At 51.9% G+C, this 17,953-nt stretch overlaps 1 protein-coding gene across 1 annotated transcript in view; it reads right to left on the reverse strand.

Annotated features, from left to right (window-relative positions):
- Positions 1–12,120: 12,120 nt before the first annotated feature.
- The window catches only part of SRSF3 (serine/arginine-rich splicing factor 3), a 9,782-nt gene continuing 3,949 nt past the window's right edge, over positions 12,121–17,953 (reverse strand). The window contains exons 2-6 of the mRNA XM_009891716.1: positions 17,031–17,238; positions 16,369–16,503; positions 14,150–14,188; positions 13,263–13,349; positions 12,121–12,992 (exon numbers count right to left, since the gene is read on the reverse strand). Coding sequence (XP_009890018.1) covers positions 12,965–12,992; positions 13,263–13,349; positions 14,150–14,188; positions 16,369–16,503; positions 17,031–17,236 — 495 coding nt within the window. The 5' untranslated portion in view covers positions 17,237–17,238 and the 3' untranslated portion in view covers positions 12,121–12,964. The remainder of the gene's footprint in view (positions 12,993–13,262; positions 13,350–14,149; positions 14,189–16,368; positions 16,504–17,030; positions 17,239–17,953) is intronic.

Below are 17,953 nucleotides of genomic sequence, written 5' to 3' on the forward strand. Positions count from 1 at the left end.
CCCCCCCGGTGGGGGACACGGGCACCTCTGCATCAGGGGGTACAGGGACCCCCTTCCTAGGGGGGTACAGGGACCTCCACTCAATAGGGGATGCAGACATCTCCCCATCAGGGGGTACAGGGACCCCCTTCCAAGGGGACACAGGGACACCCCCACCCCGGTAGGGGCCACAGGCATCTCCCCATCAGGGGGTACAGGGACCCCCTTCCTAAGGGGGTGCAGTGACCTCACATCAGGGGAGAAAGGGACCCCCCTTTCAGGAGAAAGAGGGAACTCCCCCAGTTGGGAATGGAGGGACATCCCCCGTCAGGGGGTACAGGAACCCTCTTCCTCAGGGATGCCGGGACCCCCCATCAGGGGATACAGGGGTGTCCCCTCTCCATCGGGAGAGGCAGGAGGGACCTGGGATGGCTGCGCGTGAGCTGGGTGTGGGGGGATGCAGCACATCCCACCCAGGCTCTCCTGCCCACAGTGCAGAGGATTCCCGTGGGAAGGGGATAATGGATCAAGGACAGGGCGACTCTCTCGTCCCCTCGGGGTGCCCTCCTCAGAGCCACACCGGGATGACGTTCCCCCAGTCCCCAGGCACTGCCTGACCCCGTCCTGGGCCACCTGGGCCACCCCTGCCCTCTCCTGCCGGATTTTGTCCCCAGGACCTGGATCTTCTCCGCCAGCTGAACCCCCCATCGGCACCCAAAAGCGTTTTGGGAAGGATGTGCTGGTCTGAGTCCTGCAGGAGTGAGGAGGAGGAACAAGTCCGTTCATGTCCTGCAGGAACCCGCGGGGAGGATCTGGGGGAATCGGGGGCTTATCTGGAAAACACATCCAAGTCCCCACGCAGAGAAGGTCCGAGCCCCGGGCGGCTCCTGCCGGGGCTGAGCTGTGAATCCGGAGGGCACTGACCCCCCGTGCTGCGGAGGGCACTGGGGCAACGGGGCCGGCTCTGCCCCACAGCGTGAGAGCTGATGCCCCGGGAGCCAATTGCCCCCGCTGCACCAGGGGGGCCGTATCCTGCAGCGCCCTCCCGGTACGGCATCACCTCCGCAGGCACCGCGGGCACCAAAACCGGGGCAGCAAGAACGCAAACGCAATGTGTTCTTGCGGGCACAAGAAGGTGACAGCACGCTCCCAGGTGACAAAGACCCAGTTGAAGCCATCCCTTGGGAGCGCCGGGCGCCCTCGCAAGGCCCCTGGAGTTGGGGTGCTGAGCAGGACCCCCGGCGTGGCAAAACACCCGTGTGTTTCTCGGCTGGACCAGCAGCTTCCCACCGGCCCGAGCAGCTGGAGGATATGTTGGGGCATGTTTGGCTGGAGGCTGCCGTGCGCCGCAGCGGTGTTTGCCATCACTGGTCCCCTCTGCGCAGCGCTGGGCTGGGCCGAGGCGCTTGTGCTTGGCCCGACGGTGGCGGCTCCCCCCGCCTTGGCTTCCTCCCCATCCCAAGGGAGGAAAGGCAAAAGGAGGATGGGGAATGTGAAAGCATCTTAAATTAATACTCCACACCGCAGAAAATCCACCCTGGGAAAGCGGGGAACGCTCCCAAATTCAGCCTGTTTTTCCGTGTGTGGTACACAGGGAGAGGAGGGAACCGGCCCGGCCGTTCCTCGCAGGGAACCTGTCGCTCATGTTTCCACCCGGGAATGATTTTTGCTCCTGGTGGCAAAGCGCAGCGTTCGGAGCCGCACTGCGGAGGTTTGGCTGCCTCGCTGCGCCGCAGCGCATCGTTTCCACGCCAACCGCCCGCTCCGTTCCAGCTGCAGCAGTGTGTTGCTTCGCTCCCTCCGGATGCCGGGAAGATGCGATTGGCACCGAAGTGAAGCCCAACGCCGTCCCAGCCGCAGAGCCGTGGGCATCGTCCCCTGCGCAGCTGCGAGCCGCAGCTCTCGGATGAAGCAGCATTTATCAAGAGGATGCTCACACCTTTAATGAGCTTTTTTTTTTTCCCCACCCTATAAAAGCTCCCTCCGAATATGCAAAAGGGAACGGGGATGTCAAAACCGGCAGCTTTTTAAATTAGCGCCCGAAGTGGCGGAGGAAGGAGTGGCCTCGCTTGTGCAACCCGCAGCGGAGCCGCAGCGCAACCGCTGATGCAAGAACGAGGGATTGAAAAAGCGAAGGGACGCGGGATAACTGCCCAGCCCGCCCGCTGCGAACGTCCCCACTGCCACGGGGGGATACGTTCCCGGGCAAAACCGTGCAGAAAAGAAATCGGATGTAGATTTTCCCTAAGGAAAATAACTCTGTGATCATGTCCGTGATTTTTTGGTGGAGTGGGGGTTTGGTTCCTGCGCCCTGAGGTGGGGGGGCTGAGGGGGGGCATGTTTCTCTGGCTGTTGGGAATTGGGCTCTCGCTCCCCTTCCTCGTGCCCCCGCGCTGGGAGCGGAGGAGCTCCGTCTGCGCAGTGCCAGCGTCGGAGGAGACCTCAGCAAAGCGGATTACTGGAAATGGGAAGTGGGGAGAGGAACGGCGTCGGGGCTGGGTCAGAGGGTCCGTGGTGAAGTCCGCAGTGGCATCACCAGAAAAAAAAAAAAAAGGGGAAAAAAAAAAAAAAGGGGGATTAATACAGAAGGCGGTACAGGAACTTCAAAAAAAAAAAAAAAGGAATAAAATCCCAAAGGTGACTCATGATGTTCAGCCCCAACAACGCGCAGTGGGAGGAGGCCAGAGCGCGGGGCCGGGGAACCGCCGAGGGCAGACGGGGTGTTTCCATCTCACCGTTCACAGCCGCCCCGTGGGAGCTGCCACCTCCCCCGTCCCAGGCTCACCCTCCCCGAGGGGTGTCCCGAACCCCCACCCGGGAGGGGAGTGAGCGTGGGAGAATCCCCCCTTCTAATTTGCTTGAAAAACCCCATCCTAACGCCTGGAAGCAAAAGGAAGATATGAAATGACTGCGTATTTCATAGCCTTCCCAGTAACCTTCTCCCCAGCACTGGGGGCACCCGAATACCGAGCGGCGGTCGCTGCGGGGGCCGGGGAGCCCTCGGGGGCCTTTCCTTCTCGTTGGGGAGAGCTCCCTTCCCGGTGGATCTCCCCAGGTGGGTCCCGCCAACGCCGAGGGGAGAGGAAGGTGCTGCAGCCATGGACGCAAATGCATTATTCACGGCGGGCAGAGTCGGTGCGTGACTCAGCCCGTCCTCAGCGCCGGCGCGGCCGAGGTTTCATCAGGGGAACGTGTCCGGGCACATCGCCGCTGACATCGAGTTTCATCCTCTCCGGGGAGGAGAGGAGCAGCAGCTCCAAAAGCCAAGGGCACGTGGGTGGGAGCTTCAGCCACGGAGCGTTGGACTGGTTTGAGCTGGGTGAAGAAATCGGGGTTCGGATGCTCCAGTCCGGAGTGGGAAGGTGGAGAATGGGGAAACGTGGCTTCCCGGAGCCACCTCGGGTAATCCTGACCCCGGAGAGAAGCGCCAAACCTTGTGGCGAGGAAGGACCTCGGTGCGTTTGGTGGGAATCACACGCGGAGGGTCCAACCCGTGGTCGTTACAAAAACGCACACGACCCCACCCCACCCCCCGTGTAAGGATTTTATAAAGGCTGAATACAAAATGTCGTTACTATATAGAAGTCCGTGGTGGACCTGGAATCGCTTGCCCAGACAGAAGCCTTCCAGCGCCCACTGCAGGAATGAAGCAATCCGCGCGGTTCCTCACCCAGCCCTCCCCAGCAGCCAGGAGGGGCTGGAAATTTGGTGGTCAAAGGTGTAAGTGAAGTGGGGTTTTTTATGGGAAAACATAATATTCCTGTTAGATCAACCAATGTAGGGGGAAGAAACAGCACCGGGCCGGGCAGGTGGAGCTTTGGGGATGGAGCTGGAAATGACAGCAGAGCGCACACTGTTATTTTTCAAGGTGGGAAAAAAATAAGTTTGGCAAAAAACTGAATTTCTGCCCAAAACCCAACCGGAGGATGGGGGAGGTAACACGGGACCTCCACCCCAGCACGGAGAGCGGGGAAAAGCAGGAGGGCTTTGGGGTTCAGTCCTGCAAAACGCACCGTCTCACACCCCGAAGGTCAGACCCGGGGCTGTCACCCGCCTCTCGTGGGGCACGGGGGGGTCTCCTTCCCCCCTTGGACCCCCAGAACCCCCCCGGCAGGTGTGAAATGGCCCCACTCAGGGAAGCGGATGGACAGGCGCTCACTGTAGGTGTAAGGACTCCGTTGGGGACAAAGCCCCCAGGCAAAGCCCCGCGTACTCAGGCAGTAAAACCCCTCTTCAGCGAGATCCGCATCTCCAAGATTTCTCTTTTATTTATTTTTTGTTATCTCCACTAACAAGCTTTTTTTCTTTTAAGTGGGAAACGTGAAGGCTCTTAATGAAACCCTCACGCTCCAGCAAAAGTCTAAATGAACCCAGTGTTCGGCTGAATGGCGTTTATATCCCAGCGAAGGCTGTTTTCCCATCAGCTCTTTGAAGTGCCCAATTAAGTGATTTTATACTAATAGGATTTTCCCAGGAAAGAAAGACAAGAATGACAAAACGCTGAATGCTTGATTAACTCTGCCCCTAAAAGAACTCGGATCGTGTTAATTGACTGTTTCCCTGCCATATACAGCCCTTGTTTGCTCCATTTATGAAGGCATTTTGATGAGACACCGGACCCAGCAGAGTGGAAATAGAGTCCCACCGAGCACAAATGGGGGATGAGACAGTCCCTAAAACAAGGCCTTTGCTTACTGGAAATATTCCTGGATGCGGGAGCCGGGCTATGAATCGGTCGCTTCATTCGGCCCCTCACTCATTTTCATCCAAGATTGTTTTTAGCCCCATTCATAGTCATTAACGTAATTGCTTCACTGACTTTCCATGAGCAGCTCGGGCGCTTTGTGGGTTGGTTTGTGGGTTGTTTTTTTTTTTTCCGCTGGCAGCAAAGGACCTCATTGTTCAGAGCCCGGCGAGGGCGACAGGGAGTACCTGGCTTCGAACCTCGGGCTCGTTCGCCTCTTTATTTACTCGCTGCTTCACCTCACTGACTACGAGCCGAGAGCAAGGCAGGACCCTGCAGAGGCGGAGAGGGGACGGACGCCCCGCTGGGATCCGGGACCAACGCCTCCGGCCTTTTGCTCCTTGCGGGGAAGAAGCTCCATCCAAAACACCCACAGGTTGGGTTGGTCTTTTATCGCAGCCAACTCTTCCCCGCTGGCACTGGGGGAGCGTCCCCTCAGGGTGGCGGTGGGCAGAGGGAGGACAGGGACTTCTCCAGCCCCCCTGGGACTTTCCATGGCAGGATCCGCCGTGCGGGTGGGAATAAGCAAGCGGAGAGTGGGGCAGAATTGCATACGTGCAGCGTACGGGGGCTCCAGCGCTCTCCTGGCGCAGCCAGGCCCACGGGAAGCTGTCAACCAACGTCACTTCTCCCCAGTGGACGACACGTGTTGTCCCTCGCTGCTGACGAGGGATTTGCCGCTCCCTGAGCCCTGGCGTCGTTTGAAATCCATCGGGAGCACGATCTGGCCCTTTACAGCCATGCGTGAGGAGGTGGTGACTATGGAGAACCGTTGACTAACGCTTGCTCACCGTGTGCGCTTTAAAAATAATCCCCAATCCAGCGGAGCACCCTCCGCCCGGAGCAGTCAGCCCCAAGGATGGGGCGTCTGCGAGGGAAGTCCCTCCGCTCCCGCTCACGGAGGCGGCGACACCGAACCCCAAACCCGCAGCTCGGGGAGACGCGCGCCGGCCCGCTCGCCCATCCCGGCGCCGGCTCAGCGTGTGTCAGCGTCTCCTGGGATCTCCCCGCTCACGGCACACGTTTTGGGATTCCTGTCACCCCGGGTGAGGGCGGGCACGGGGATGTGATTCACTTTGCTGGGGGGCGAGGAGTGGGGCTGGGTGTGGGGCAGAGGAGGGGGAAGGAGCAGAGGCAGGGGCAGACTGTGGCACTGGGAGTAAAGAGATGCTCGAAACGGCATCTGTAGGAGGGCAGTGCCCAGACCACGTGCCACGGACAGACGGACGGACGGCTGTCTCGCCTGGCGGCTCACTGCACGGTCCTGTGCGGAGCAGAGGCAACGGGAGGGGACAGCTCTGTGTGTACAACCTCCAATAAAGCCATCGGTGATGATATGACAGCCGCCAGCCAGACGCCAGGGTAAGGGTCGATTGCACTTTCCTTTCTTACGTGTCGGTCATGCCCAGCAGGATTTCCTGGAGCTGGGGGTGAAGGAGCAGCTTTCACCCCGCACTGAACCTCCGCTGGCCTTGACACCGAGCGCTGGCACACAGCTGTGCCAGCCCCTGCCGTGGGGACCGACGCGCTCCACGCAGCGTGGTGGAGCTCCGCTCGGTTCCACCCAACGGGGAGTGGAGTTGGGGAGTTCCAGGTGCCGATATAAAACCTTTTCCTTTTGGTTTCAGCCTCCCTCAGTGGTTTCTCCATCTCATCTGCGAGAACCCACAGTGCAGCAGGGAAAGGAAATTTGCGGAACGTTGGAGCTGCTCTCAGTAGCACAACAGAGGCTGGAAACAGGTTACAAATGTCCCGTACTTCACCCGCCAGCGGTGATGCTGCACCAGAGCCCTTCCCACCACCCACAACAAACCCGGGCTTTGCAGAAGACACGAGGATTTATAGATGAAGAACTGTAATATGCCACAAAGAGAGCAGGAGGGAGACAAAGAGGGGAAACGCTGAAACCTGAAAATGCCTACAGGTCAAAAAATACTGCACGGTCCTGTGCGGAGCAGAGGCAACGGGAGGGGACAGCTCTGTGTGTACAACCTCCAATAAAGCCATCGGTGATGATATGACAGCCGCCAGCCAGACGCCGGGGTAAGGGTCGATTGCACTTTCCTTTCTTACGTGTCGGTCATGCCCAGCAGGATTTCCTGGAGCTGGGGGTGAAGGAGCAGCTTTCACCCCGCACTGAACCTCCGCTGGCCTTGACACCGAGCGCTGGCACACAGCTGTGCCAGCCCCTGCCGTGGGGACCGACGCGCTCCACGCAGCGTGGTGGAGCTCCGCTCGGTTCCACCCAACGGGGAGTGGAGTTGGGGAGTTCCAGGTGCCGATATAAAACCTTTTCCTTTTGGTTTCAGCCTCCCTCAGTGGTTTCTCCGTCTCATCTGTGAGAACCCACAGTGCAGCAGGGAAAGGAAATTTGCGGAACGTTGGAGCTGCTCTCAGTAGCACAACAGAGGCTGGAAACAGGTTACAAATGTCCCGTACTTCACCCGCCAGCGGTGATGCTGCACCAGAGCCCTTCCCACCACCCACAACAAACCCGGGCTTTGCAGAAGACACGAGGATTTATAGATGAAGAACTGTAATATGCCACAAAGAGAGCAGGAGGGAGACAAAGAGGGGAAACGCTGAAACCTGAAAATGCCTACAGGTCAAAAAATACCCCAGCGGTCCGTCAGACTGACCCCGGGCAGGGAAAACTCCTGACTCTGGATCTGGTGAACATTCAACCATGAGTTTTTGAGGGGCCATGTCAACCAGAATGACTATTGGCAGAAGCAGCAGCGCAGCTCTCCTGCAGCCTCTCTCTCTCCCTGGGCCAACCTCCTCCCAAAACGCTTTAAGAGTAACGCGTGAAAAGTTGATCAATCCACCGTTTGCGGGCACCAGGAAACACAGCACCCAGTCCAGCCAGCGGGCGTTCTGCAGTGACCGACCGCGTTTTAATGTGATGGCAAATAATTTCAGGATTAGTCAGAAATGAGCGACTGCAAACATTTTATAGCAAACACTACCGGCGAGCCCTCCGTCGGCAGCGGTGGGGAAAGGCTGGGCGGAGCAGCGGGGCTTCCTTACAGAGACGCTGCTGAATATTGCTGAATATTCATGGGGAAAGCAGCCTCTGCGCACGGCGGAGATAATGCCGCACTCTCACAGCTGGTGGTAGCGATCCTCCAGCTGGCTCCAAAGTGACACCCAGGGCGACACGGTGCCTCACCCTGATACCGCTGCTCCACCCTGATATCGCGGCTCCCGACGGAGGGCTGCAGCTTGCCAAGCGCCTTTCACACTGCGGCGCACGTCGTCGCCGGGCTGCTTTGCCAGTGGCGTCGGGCAGCGCACGGCGTCTGCACGTGCTGTCGGTACATCACAACCCCTCAGCGTGTTCGTGTGTTGTCCAGCGAAGCGCCCGAGGCCGGGACAGACTGACTCCGACTGTAGCAGGATGAATCCCGGGGTACCACCGGGAGGTTGTGGGGTAACACCACTGAAACTGGCGCCAGAATCCAGCTGGGAAGGAGGGACGTTTCCCTTTTCCCATTGGGATTACTCCCACAGAACATCTGACAGCTTAAAATTACTTGGAGGACGGAGCAGAAACACCACTTGAATCAATGTGAAGATTTGTTCAACTAAAACTTATGTCAGCTACTAAATTATTAAATAATAGATGAATGAATCACTTGGGAACATAGCGTTCCTCTTGCATAGTCTATTTTATATTTGTCTGGATCTCATGTTTATTTTAGTCCACAACAGTATTTGTTTGAAGGGCACTAAGAGAATGTAACTAACGGCAGCGCCTCGGTGAAAACTTCAGAAATGAAACAGAAAACGGAGACAGTGACAGTATTTCTAGAAAGCCAGAAGGCTTCTTGCGTGGGCCGGCAGGCCGGGATGCCTCTTCGGCTTCAGCAACTGCTTTACTAAATGACTGCAGTCGTCGCCAAGCAAAAACTCTCTTTATTTTGCCTGGTTTTGGCAGGTTGAGGTGTGAAATGGAAGCCAGCTGCATTTCAGCAATGGGGAAGCGGAGACCCGCCTCTTTCGGGCAGGTCTGGGGTGCTGCGCTATCGCCGCGTGGGATCCAAGGTCGAACCGGAGCTGCTGGAATTGCACTTCTGCCCTTCGGCTTTCTGTTTGCAAAAGGGGTTGATGTTCCAGTTTGTTTTTTTTTTCCTAGCTGAGCGACACTGTGCTACATCAGCACCCGAGTGGGACGATTAATGGTGAAGACCATAGCTCAGGTTTTGGGACCTTATTTCTGGGGTATGATTTGAACACGGGTAAGGGGACAGGGATTAAAACCAGCAGAAAGAGGAGGAAGTTTGTGAAATGTTCAGACGCTTCGTGGATCTTTATGTCAGGAGACACTGTGGCATCTCATGGTGATGGGATTATAAGTAAAAGAAAGTAAAACTGGGAACCGAAAAGAGGTGATGTTAACAGCAAAAGGGAAAAGCTGTAGAACTGCTCGGGCGCTCGTCACTTCCAGCGGTGAATTCTGCTGCCAGGTCCCCGCAGAAGCACGTAGAGGCGCAGAGATAAGAGGTGTAACCGGCCCTTCCAGGCAGGGCCGGGTGCTGCAGCGTCTCTCCTGCCTCCTCCGACTCCAAACCAAAAGAAAGGCAAAGGCCAAGAGCACGAAGCACACAAGTGATTTGCTACCCAGAATATATTTGAGCTCTTGGTGTGCCTGGAGCACAGTAGAGCACAGCTCCAGCCACCTGTTCGTTCTGGAGGTGAACTGCAGCAACTCCCCAAACGTACCTGAAATGTGTTTTTTTTAACTAGAACCACTGTCAGTGCTGGGTAAGATTGCAGTTTCTCACCCAAGCACGACCCTGGTTAGCTGAACCTCTCTGAAAGTCGGTGGAACACCACCCATTGAAAGGAAGAATATATTTAACCTCTCAATTTTCCGTTTTAAGTGCAAAGCACATTCTTAAAATGATCCTGTCTGCCATAAACAAAGAACAGCATGTACATAAAAAGAAAAAAAAAAAGCCCTTTCTTCACAATACCATTTGCACACAATACCCTCCCAAGGGAGAGTGTGAGAAAAGAACAAAGCGCGCATAAACGGGGGGTAGTGATGTCATTTAACGCGCTTCTGGGATGGGCTTAGACACCGCACTGATGAGCGCCTGAGGAACTGGGGCAGCATAAACCTCAGGACACTTCTGACGGGCAACAGCAGAGGCAGCTCAACCTCTCCCCAAATCAGGAACGCAGCTTAACGCGTTAGTGTGAGTTCCAGGAAACCGGGCCCTGGAACAATTTAGACAGCGGCAGACAGAGGAGGTTCCCCCATCACTCGGGAGCCTTCAGGGCAGGGCTGTCACCAAGGATGGGTGCGAGTCCCCTAGTGCTGCTGAGGAACCACCGGGTAGCGTCCGTCTGTCCTCTTCAGGCCCGGACAGATCGCTTAGCGACTCTCTCAAAGAATCTTTGGGGAGAAGTGAGGGATGGTCCCAGTCTGAGAAGGTCAACACAAATATTTCCTTGTACATTTAATTTCAGAGAAGACTTTTCAAACAGGAGCCACAACGCGCTACCTGTCAGCAGGCTGGTTACCCTCTCGCAGAGCAAACTGGAAGCCTTAAACCAGAGAATGTGTTGCTGAGTTAAAAATAACACTTGCTAATTACACCCTGGGAGAAGGGCTGTACACAGCCCGTATTTATACATTTCCCATCTTTCTCTAGAAGTTGCTAATTTTGTTCCCCATCAAACCCCCACCTGATTACATAAAACCAGTAGTCCGCTGTGAAACGGCAGTTCTGATCCAGCTTAAGAGCCAACTTCTTCCATCAGCTGAGGAGTAAAATATGAAGTCAGAAACCTGAAACTGATAAATATTCCCAGTTCTGCAGACTCCCTTTGTGCTCGAAAACCACAACCTGCTTCCCCGCAGCGTACACCGTCTCTCGCGCTCTGGATTTCTCTCCCTCCTTTCCCCTGAGTAGTTGAAACTACTGAAGGCTGCTTGTGCCCCGCCATTCCCTCCCCACCGCGCAACCACAAGAGGAAGCGACGTGCCAGCAGAGAAGCTAGCGCCCAGGCAATGAGAGCTGCGATCCTTCCACAAATCACACCCTGCTAGAAACGCGTATTAAAAAAAAAAAAAAAAGGGAACACAGCTGTGTGTGGCACATGATATCATCTCAGCCCCTAGCTGCCTTTCATCCAATACAAACAGCCCCAGAGAAGCTGGTCTGTCAACATTTTGAGACCAAACCCGCCTGGGAACAGGTCCCTCCGACTGATGGGGACACCCCGACCTCTGCCGGGGAGCTGCGACAGTGCACAGCAGCAGCCACCGCACCAGCAGCCTCAGAGCCCCGTCTCGGCCATGAGCCCAACACTTCCTAAATTCCTCAGCAGGCCAGGAGCAAAAATGATGGATTTTTCTCTACCTTTGAAGCTCACCGCACTCCCAGTTTAAGGTGATTTAGGGCTGTGTGGGCCTTTTGCACCACCCGCAGGCTTCCTGCTTTTCAGCAAACACGAGCCTGGTTATGCTCATACCACCGCACACTGCTCAGGCAGGGGCTGGTAAACTCCTACTCCAGAGAGCCATAGAATTCAGGAAAAGGCCTTTAAAATCACCAAGATCAACCATAAATAGTACCAAGTAGTTAAAAATAAGGAAACTGACTCTACACCTCTGCCCCAGCTGCCAACTAATGAGCCATGCACTGTCCACACCCCCCTCTCCAGGCAACATGGGAAGCAGCAGAATTTCTTTCCATTCCAGCTTCACCATCATCTTGTCCCCGCCTGGATACCACAAGTGAAGGAAATTAAACCACAAGAGGGATTTGACAGATTTAATCTAAACACACACAATCAAAACTGATGTAGCTCATCTGCTCTCGATTACAGGAATAAAAAGGAGCCCTCAAGCAGTTTGGGAGCCCCAATCGCACTCAAGCCATGCCATGGTGTGAAATCTTCATGCAAAGCTTCAGTTTACAGACCAACAATTTGAAAAGGGACAGATATGAAGAATATCTCAAATGTTATCAACCCACATCCGGGATGCAAAGAATGTTGTTGAGCCTTAGAATCTTCAGCTAGGGGTTTTTTTCGGTAAGCACTACAGAGCTCAGTGTTAAGGCAAGAACTCAAGCTGGCATCACCACACTCACCTAGGCTGCATCTGTAACACTGGTGCAGGACGCTGGTGACAGAATGAGGCCCGGCCCCTGGCCAGGACATGAGATGGCCCGGAGCCCAGCCGCAGGCAGTGACCTGCCACTCAGAGCAGCACATGAACTGCTCTGGGTTGTGCAGAGGGGTGTGCCACAGCGTAGCACAGACAGTGCCATCTCACTCCCTACTGCGGAGTGCGTTTAATTTGAACCGAGCTGCACCACGAGACCCAAGCGCACGTTCTGCAAAGCACATGTATGGAGCAGGTACTCAAATACTAAACAACAAGTTGTAACCAAAACTTTAATCCCAAGGATCTCACAAAAGACATTTTACAAGTGACATGAAAATTCTTGTACAGTAAAGAAATGTTTAATTCATAACTTTTACAATGTACCATTACACACTCAACACATCCACTCCAGTTGTCAGTTCTGCTGTGTATTTGGTCTATTCAGAGGTTCTGGAATAGATGGTCAATCAAACAATCATCTATTTAAGTACTCTAGTAACATGAAGTACAAAATTAACTGACCCTACGGCTAAAAATTTATATTTCACATAATATAAAGTAGCTCAGTTCCAGGTAATGGAAGTCAGAACTGGAGCTCTGGATGAAACTGCAGCTCAGTCATTCCCTTCACACACCACTGGCTCGACGTTCCTGACTATTTCCGGGAACTGCACTATGGAGCATCTACGTCCCGCTCTGCAGAGACGGACACCGCTCACGGCCACGCATCCGCAATGAACACCTCTTCATTGCCCACGTCCTTCCAACAGCTGAATCCCAGCAAAGCATACCCCAGCATGTCAAGACCAGAAACATTCTTCTATTTATGCAAGACAAACTGATTACCATTCAACACAAACAAAACATCATGGATAATGGTACATTGTAAAGTGATTAATATTACAAATCATATGATCTGCTCAGAACCATATACAGATTCACATCTTTACATTTGCCACCTGTTACAAGATACAAGGAACAAAGCAAGTTCAACAGCTAAAACATTTTAAAAATGCACCAAGCTTTATGAAGTTTCAAAACAAAACAATGTTCTGTACATACTCCTCCTGTCCTCAGATCTAATGACTTCCTGTACACAGCTCCTTCTCATAGTCCTATTTCCTCTCATTTGACCTGGAGCGACTAAAGAAGAAGAGACACATTAGTATCCAGGCGCCAAGAGCAGCAGGTTTTGCTTCAGAACCCCCCAGCCCAACTCAGTCAATGACACTTAAACATTTTAAAAATACCATTAATTTAATAAAACTGGGTATTTAATTCTTCAAGGTAAGAATGTCTTAAGACACTGGAGATGATTCTCCAGCACAACCTATTTCGGTATTACCACAACAGAGAAACAATCACTTTTAGAGACTGACTCAAAATGCAAAACCACTGTAAGACCCATCTTACCTGCGAGACCTGGAGAAGGAACGAGAAGGCTTGTGATTCCTCTCCCGTGAGAGTGATCTCTCTCTCCTTCTGTCTCTGGAGAGGGACCTGTTAAAGGTTACAAAACGAGATGATTATAGCATCAAAGTAAAGCTGAACTCATTAGGTTAACAAGGCTATCTGAAGAGAAGTTAAGGTTTTTAACTACCCAGCCAGGGCAAACTCGTTTAAGATTATGGTATTAGCCTTTCCTTCAGGTAAGAATAATCAGCTTGAGCCATACAACACAGCTTAGATGTGTTGTAAACAGGCATCGACTCCTTCGCAGCACTTGAAATCTGTTCAGTCAGGCTGCGAGTGACCATGCTGCCGCTAATATGGCGTGTACACGTATACTTACACATCCCACACAGTAATGCAGCGCCCTACACTACAACAAAAAAAGATGCATATGAACTCTGGAATCTTCCACAATGCCAACACAAAGCTGCGTTGCACCGCTGTGTGATTACCAGCTAGCACTCTGCAGTGTGCGACAGCAGAACACGCTCACTATGTCTCTTATCATCTGTGCCTGTGGCTCAGTATCTGGAGGAGAGCAGTACATTAACACAGAAACTTGGTGAAAAACTGGCAGGAACCCTGGACAGCTGCAGAACAGAAAAACTAATTATTTCCATTCTTAATACTCTTCAACTGATAACCCTGGAATCTCAAATAGCTGTGGAAATATATGAACTCCAGACAAGCAATACAAAAGCAGCAAACCCATTTCTCCCTTTTGCCCAATCACAATCCCTACCCCGCAGTTTATTAGTGCGTACAGACCAAAAATTAAGCTGTTTTGGTTTGTTTCTTTTTAAACCTCCTGGACCAAGTGGTCCAGGCTGTAATTAACTGGTGCGTACCTGCTGCGGCTACGAGAAAAGCTTCTCCTTCGTGGTGATCTAGAACCAGAAAAAGAAATGTGAGGCTTTTCATCAATTCTTTCAGCATTAATGGGGTGAGGCATTTCCCAACTTGTCAAACTCACTGTTGGGCCCAGGGAACGTGCCAAGAATAACTGGCATCCATCATCCAGTAAAAGGCATGGAAAGATTAGGCAGTAAAACAAAGCTCAGTGTGAACAGCACGTTTCCAACCACGAATTCACTTTAACTAAGAATGCTTCATAGCAGAGTTGTCCAATGCAACACTTTCCATTTCAACTAAATACACTGCCCAGAACACCACACCAAAGTCCCACAAGTGGTTCCAAAAAAAGAAAAAAAAAATAGCACAGACCAAATGTTTTGGAACCCATGCAAGCCAAAAAGGTCCATGACAAGACATAAGAGATACCAAGTGGAAAAAAGTGAAAATGCGCTCAGTGTCAATATTGATAATGCCATTAAGTGCTACATTAGAACTGCATATTTGTGATTGTAATTTTTAATGCCATAGAGTGTGTTTAGGCTATTTTCTTTAAAAAAATTAAAAAAAATAAAAATAACCTTAGCTCGGCCCAGTTCATCCCAAAAAGTAATTGTTTTAAGTTTTGAAAACTGTTAGTAAAACCATTTAAAGGTGATAGGATTTTTCTGGCAAGGAAAAGCTAAGTTTGTTAGAGCTTTATTAAAAATTTAGTTTGGCATCTCACATGCAAATATACTGTTTTTTACGTTATTCACAGTGTAAGAGCTTCCGTATCACCCTTAAAAGTTTTCTCAAGCAACATATGTACGTTACCACTCAATTATGCACAGCCAGCCTTTGATTGAGAAAAGTAATTACTTATAAGCCGCTTACTCCTTATTTTAACCAGCAGTAAACTGTATAAGCAGGAAAAACTTACTAGTTTTTGGTTTCAACAAGCTAGAAATGGTGAGGTGAGGCTGCCGGACTGACTGCCAAGAAGAATTTGCTGAAAAGGTTTTGCCAGATGTTGCGTTGTATTTAGTTGGTTGGCGAAGGGGGTGTTGTGGATTTTTCCTGCTTTTTTGTTAGCCGAAGGCTGCTGCTGTAGTTGTTGTGAAGACATTTGGTAAATAAACAGCTGAGCTGATTGGCCGGGAATGTGTGGGCGGTCGAGGTGGCTGCTGCCGATTTGGTTAAGGTTGGAGAGAAGGCTGAGAGAAAACAGCATGCTCGGGAACCAAAGGGCGGTGCAACCTGACGACTGGCCATGCCTGGGTCATGTGAAACGACACCAGCCAAGCTGAATGGGGCGCGCTGGTCACATGACGCTGAAAGGGCTAGTTGACTGGCTAATGCAGACTCAGAGGGTGGTGAGAAGAGACATGATGGTGACTCTGTAACGGGTTCATTTTTATTAATAGATGGACCAAAAAGCATAAAAAAAATGAAAAACAAGCCATCAGTACAACCATCTATTAGCTAACAAATACTCCTAATGTGTTATTTTTCAACAGCAAAAGGGTAAGCTTGAAACCCTGACCTGAAGACTTCACTCACCTGCAACAGGTAAATTCAGTCCTGCAAAAACCACGTTGCAGACTTAAATGGCCAGACACACTAGTCTGGGTCCAAGAACTTGTCAGTTACCAAAAATCCTGCTATATTTTAGAGCTGGGTTTGCAAACCTCAAGCGACAGCATCATCACACCATGTTTTAATTCCAAGCTAACACTAAAGTGTAAAGATTCTAGATGTTTAGAGCAACTGTTACTCGATCTATTATTGAACAGCTGCCTACTCGGAAAGTATTTAAATTGTGCAAACAAAGTGGAGAAACATCTGCATGGAAATGCTAAGCTGCTGTATGTCATGTTTTGCCATTATGGAATAAAGGAAAGGAACAGCCTAAGTTGAAGTACTGGGAAGAAAGGGAAAGTGTGACTAGAAGATGAGCAGATTTTAGAAGGAATGAGGATAAGTCCAGGATAGAGGGCGCTGACTACCAACTTGCACAGTGACCTAAGGACAAAAGCCAACATTCAACACAACTTAAGTTCACCTTGGTTTTGTGGGGTTTTGGGGTTCTTTTTTTTTTTTAGCATTTGCCATCTCCAAATCGTGATCAGATAGATGAATGTTATCCATCAACATGCTTTTAAAAAGCCTGCTTCTAGGATGCTAAGTGGTAACAGTGCCAACAGCTCTACAAGTGTACTTTGACCTAGGGTACCTGCGACGCGGAGGAGGACTTCTTCTGCGATAGTCGTCTCGAGGACGCCTGCCCCAGGATGGAGGTGGACCACGGTTCCGACTCCGTTTCTCACCATTGGAGAGCTCCACTCTGACACGACACCCACAGAGGGTTCTGGGAAAAGGGATTGCCATCAGTTAGCATGTCCTGGGACAAGTCTGCACGCCTAAGAAAGCGTACAGAATCAAAAGAGGGAAAAGAAATAGACAAGAGGAAAACCATTCTGTCCATACACATTAGCCAAAGTACACAGTATTCAGAGTCTAAAAAAAGTACACTCCAGAATGAGAGAAAAAGCTTGGCTGCTTCTGAAAGCTCACCATGCTATTAAAACAGGCAGAGAAGGAACCAAGGAGTGCTCCTGACTAGTTTTGCCTCTTTATAATAACACCATCCTGTGCACCAAGAAGTCCAAATCATCTCTAACTTGGGAGTCAAACTCTAAAATGTAAAATTAACTGTCCCAACACTATTCCTACACTATTAAGAAAGACTACCCTTGTATAACAATGCAAACAAATATTGCACAACAAATGTGTCAAGTTTTTTGCTAGCTGAAGCTTCCCAATTTAAACTGCAGCACTACCCACAATTTCCCTTATTATCACCAGGCAAGCCGAACACAAGAAGCACATTTTTACCTTCCATCTAGTTCTCTTACTGCATCAGCTGCATCTCGTGGATCTTCAAATTCCACAAAGGCAAAGCCAGGAGGATTTCTTGCCACCCACACACTGCGCAGTGGTCCATAGTAGCCAAAAGCTCGCTCTAATTCAGTTTTGTTGCCATTGTTTCCAAGGTTACCCACATAAACCTTGCAGTCCAGCGGACAAGAGTCACGATGCATAGCTAGGACAAAAAAAGAGTTCATGTATATTTAACACACTACAAGTGCTTATTCACTGACAAGGGAAGTAATTCTGCTGGTTGCTTTTCCCAGAAACTTCAACAGCGATGTAACATGACATCATAGAAATATTAACCTGTGTGGAAGACGGGGGGGGCCTGCGGGGTGAGGAGAAGAGTGTTTAAAGCTAAAGAGAAGAGCTAGCTGCTATATCGTAATCGTGATTAAAATTCATTATTTCAGGAAATTTCATTTACTTTTAAGGCACCCAACTTTTAAGGTGGGTGTTCGTCTGCGCTCCTCTCTCCTTCCCCTGAGTTACAGCGGGGGCCGGGCCTGCAGGGGGAGCGCTGCGCGGGAGAAGGGCTCCATTGTTCTCGGAGCGGGATTCCGGGAAGGCTGCACATGCCGGGGGAAGCAGCAACCCCATCTCCAGAAAAGGCCAAGCCGGGAGCGTTCGGGGAATCCCTCCAGAGAGTCTCCTCAGCGCTGCGTGAGGAACCAGCGCTCCCCCGGAGCGAGCGGGAAAGGCGCCACACCACCCCCGCGGCACCTCCCGCCCGGCCGCACCTCGCCTCAGTGGCCACGGAGAAAAGGCGGCGAGCGGGCTCTTCAAGGCAATCCATGGCCTACCCGCCTTCTCCCCGCCCGGCTTTCCTCAGCGTGGCGGCAGCCACCGCCCGCGGCCCAGCTTTACAAAATGGCGGCTGCTCTTTG

The sequence above is a fragment of the Charadrius vociferus genome, unplaced genomic scaffold (genome assembly GCF_000708025.1).
Source record: "Charadrius vociferus isolate BGI_N301 unplaced genomic scaffold, ASM70802v2 scaffold819, whole genome shotgun sequence".
NCBI classification, from domain to species: domain Eukaryota; kingdom Metazoa; phylum Chordata; class Aves; order Charadriiformes; family Charadriidae; genus Charadrius; species Charadrius vociferus.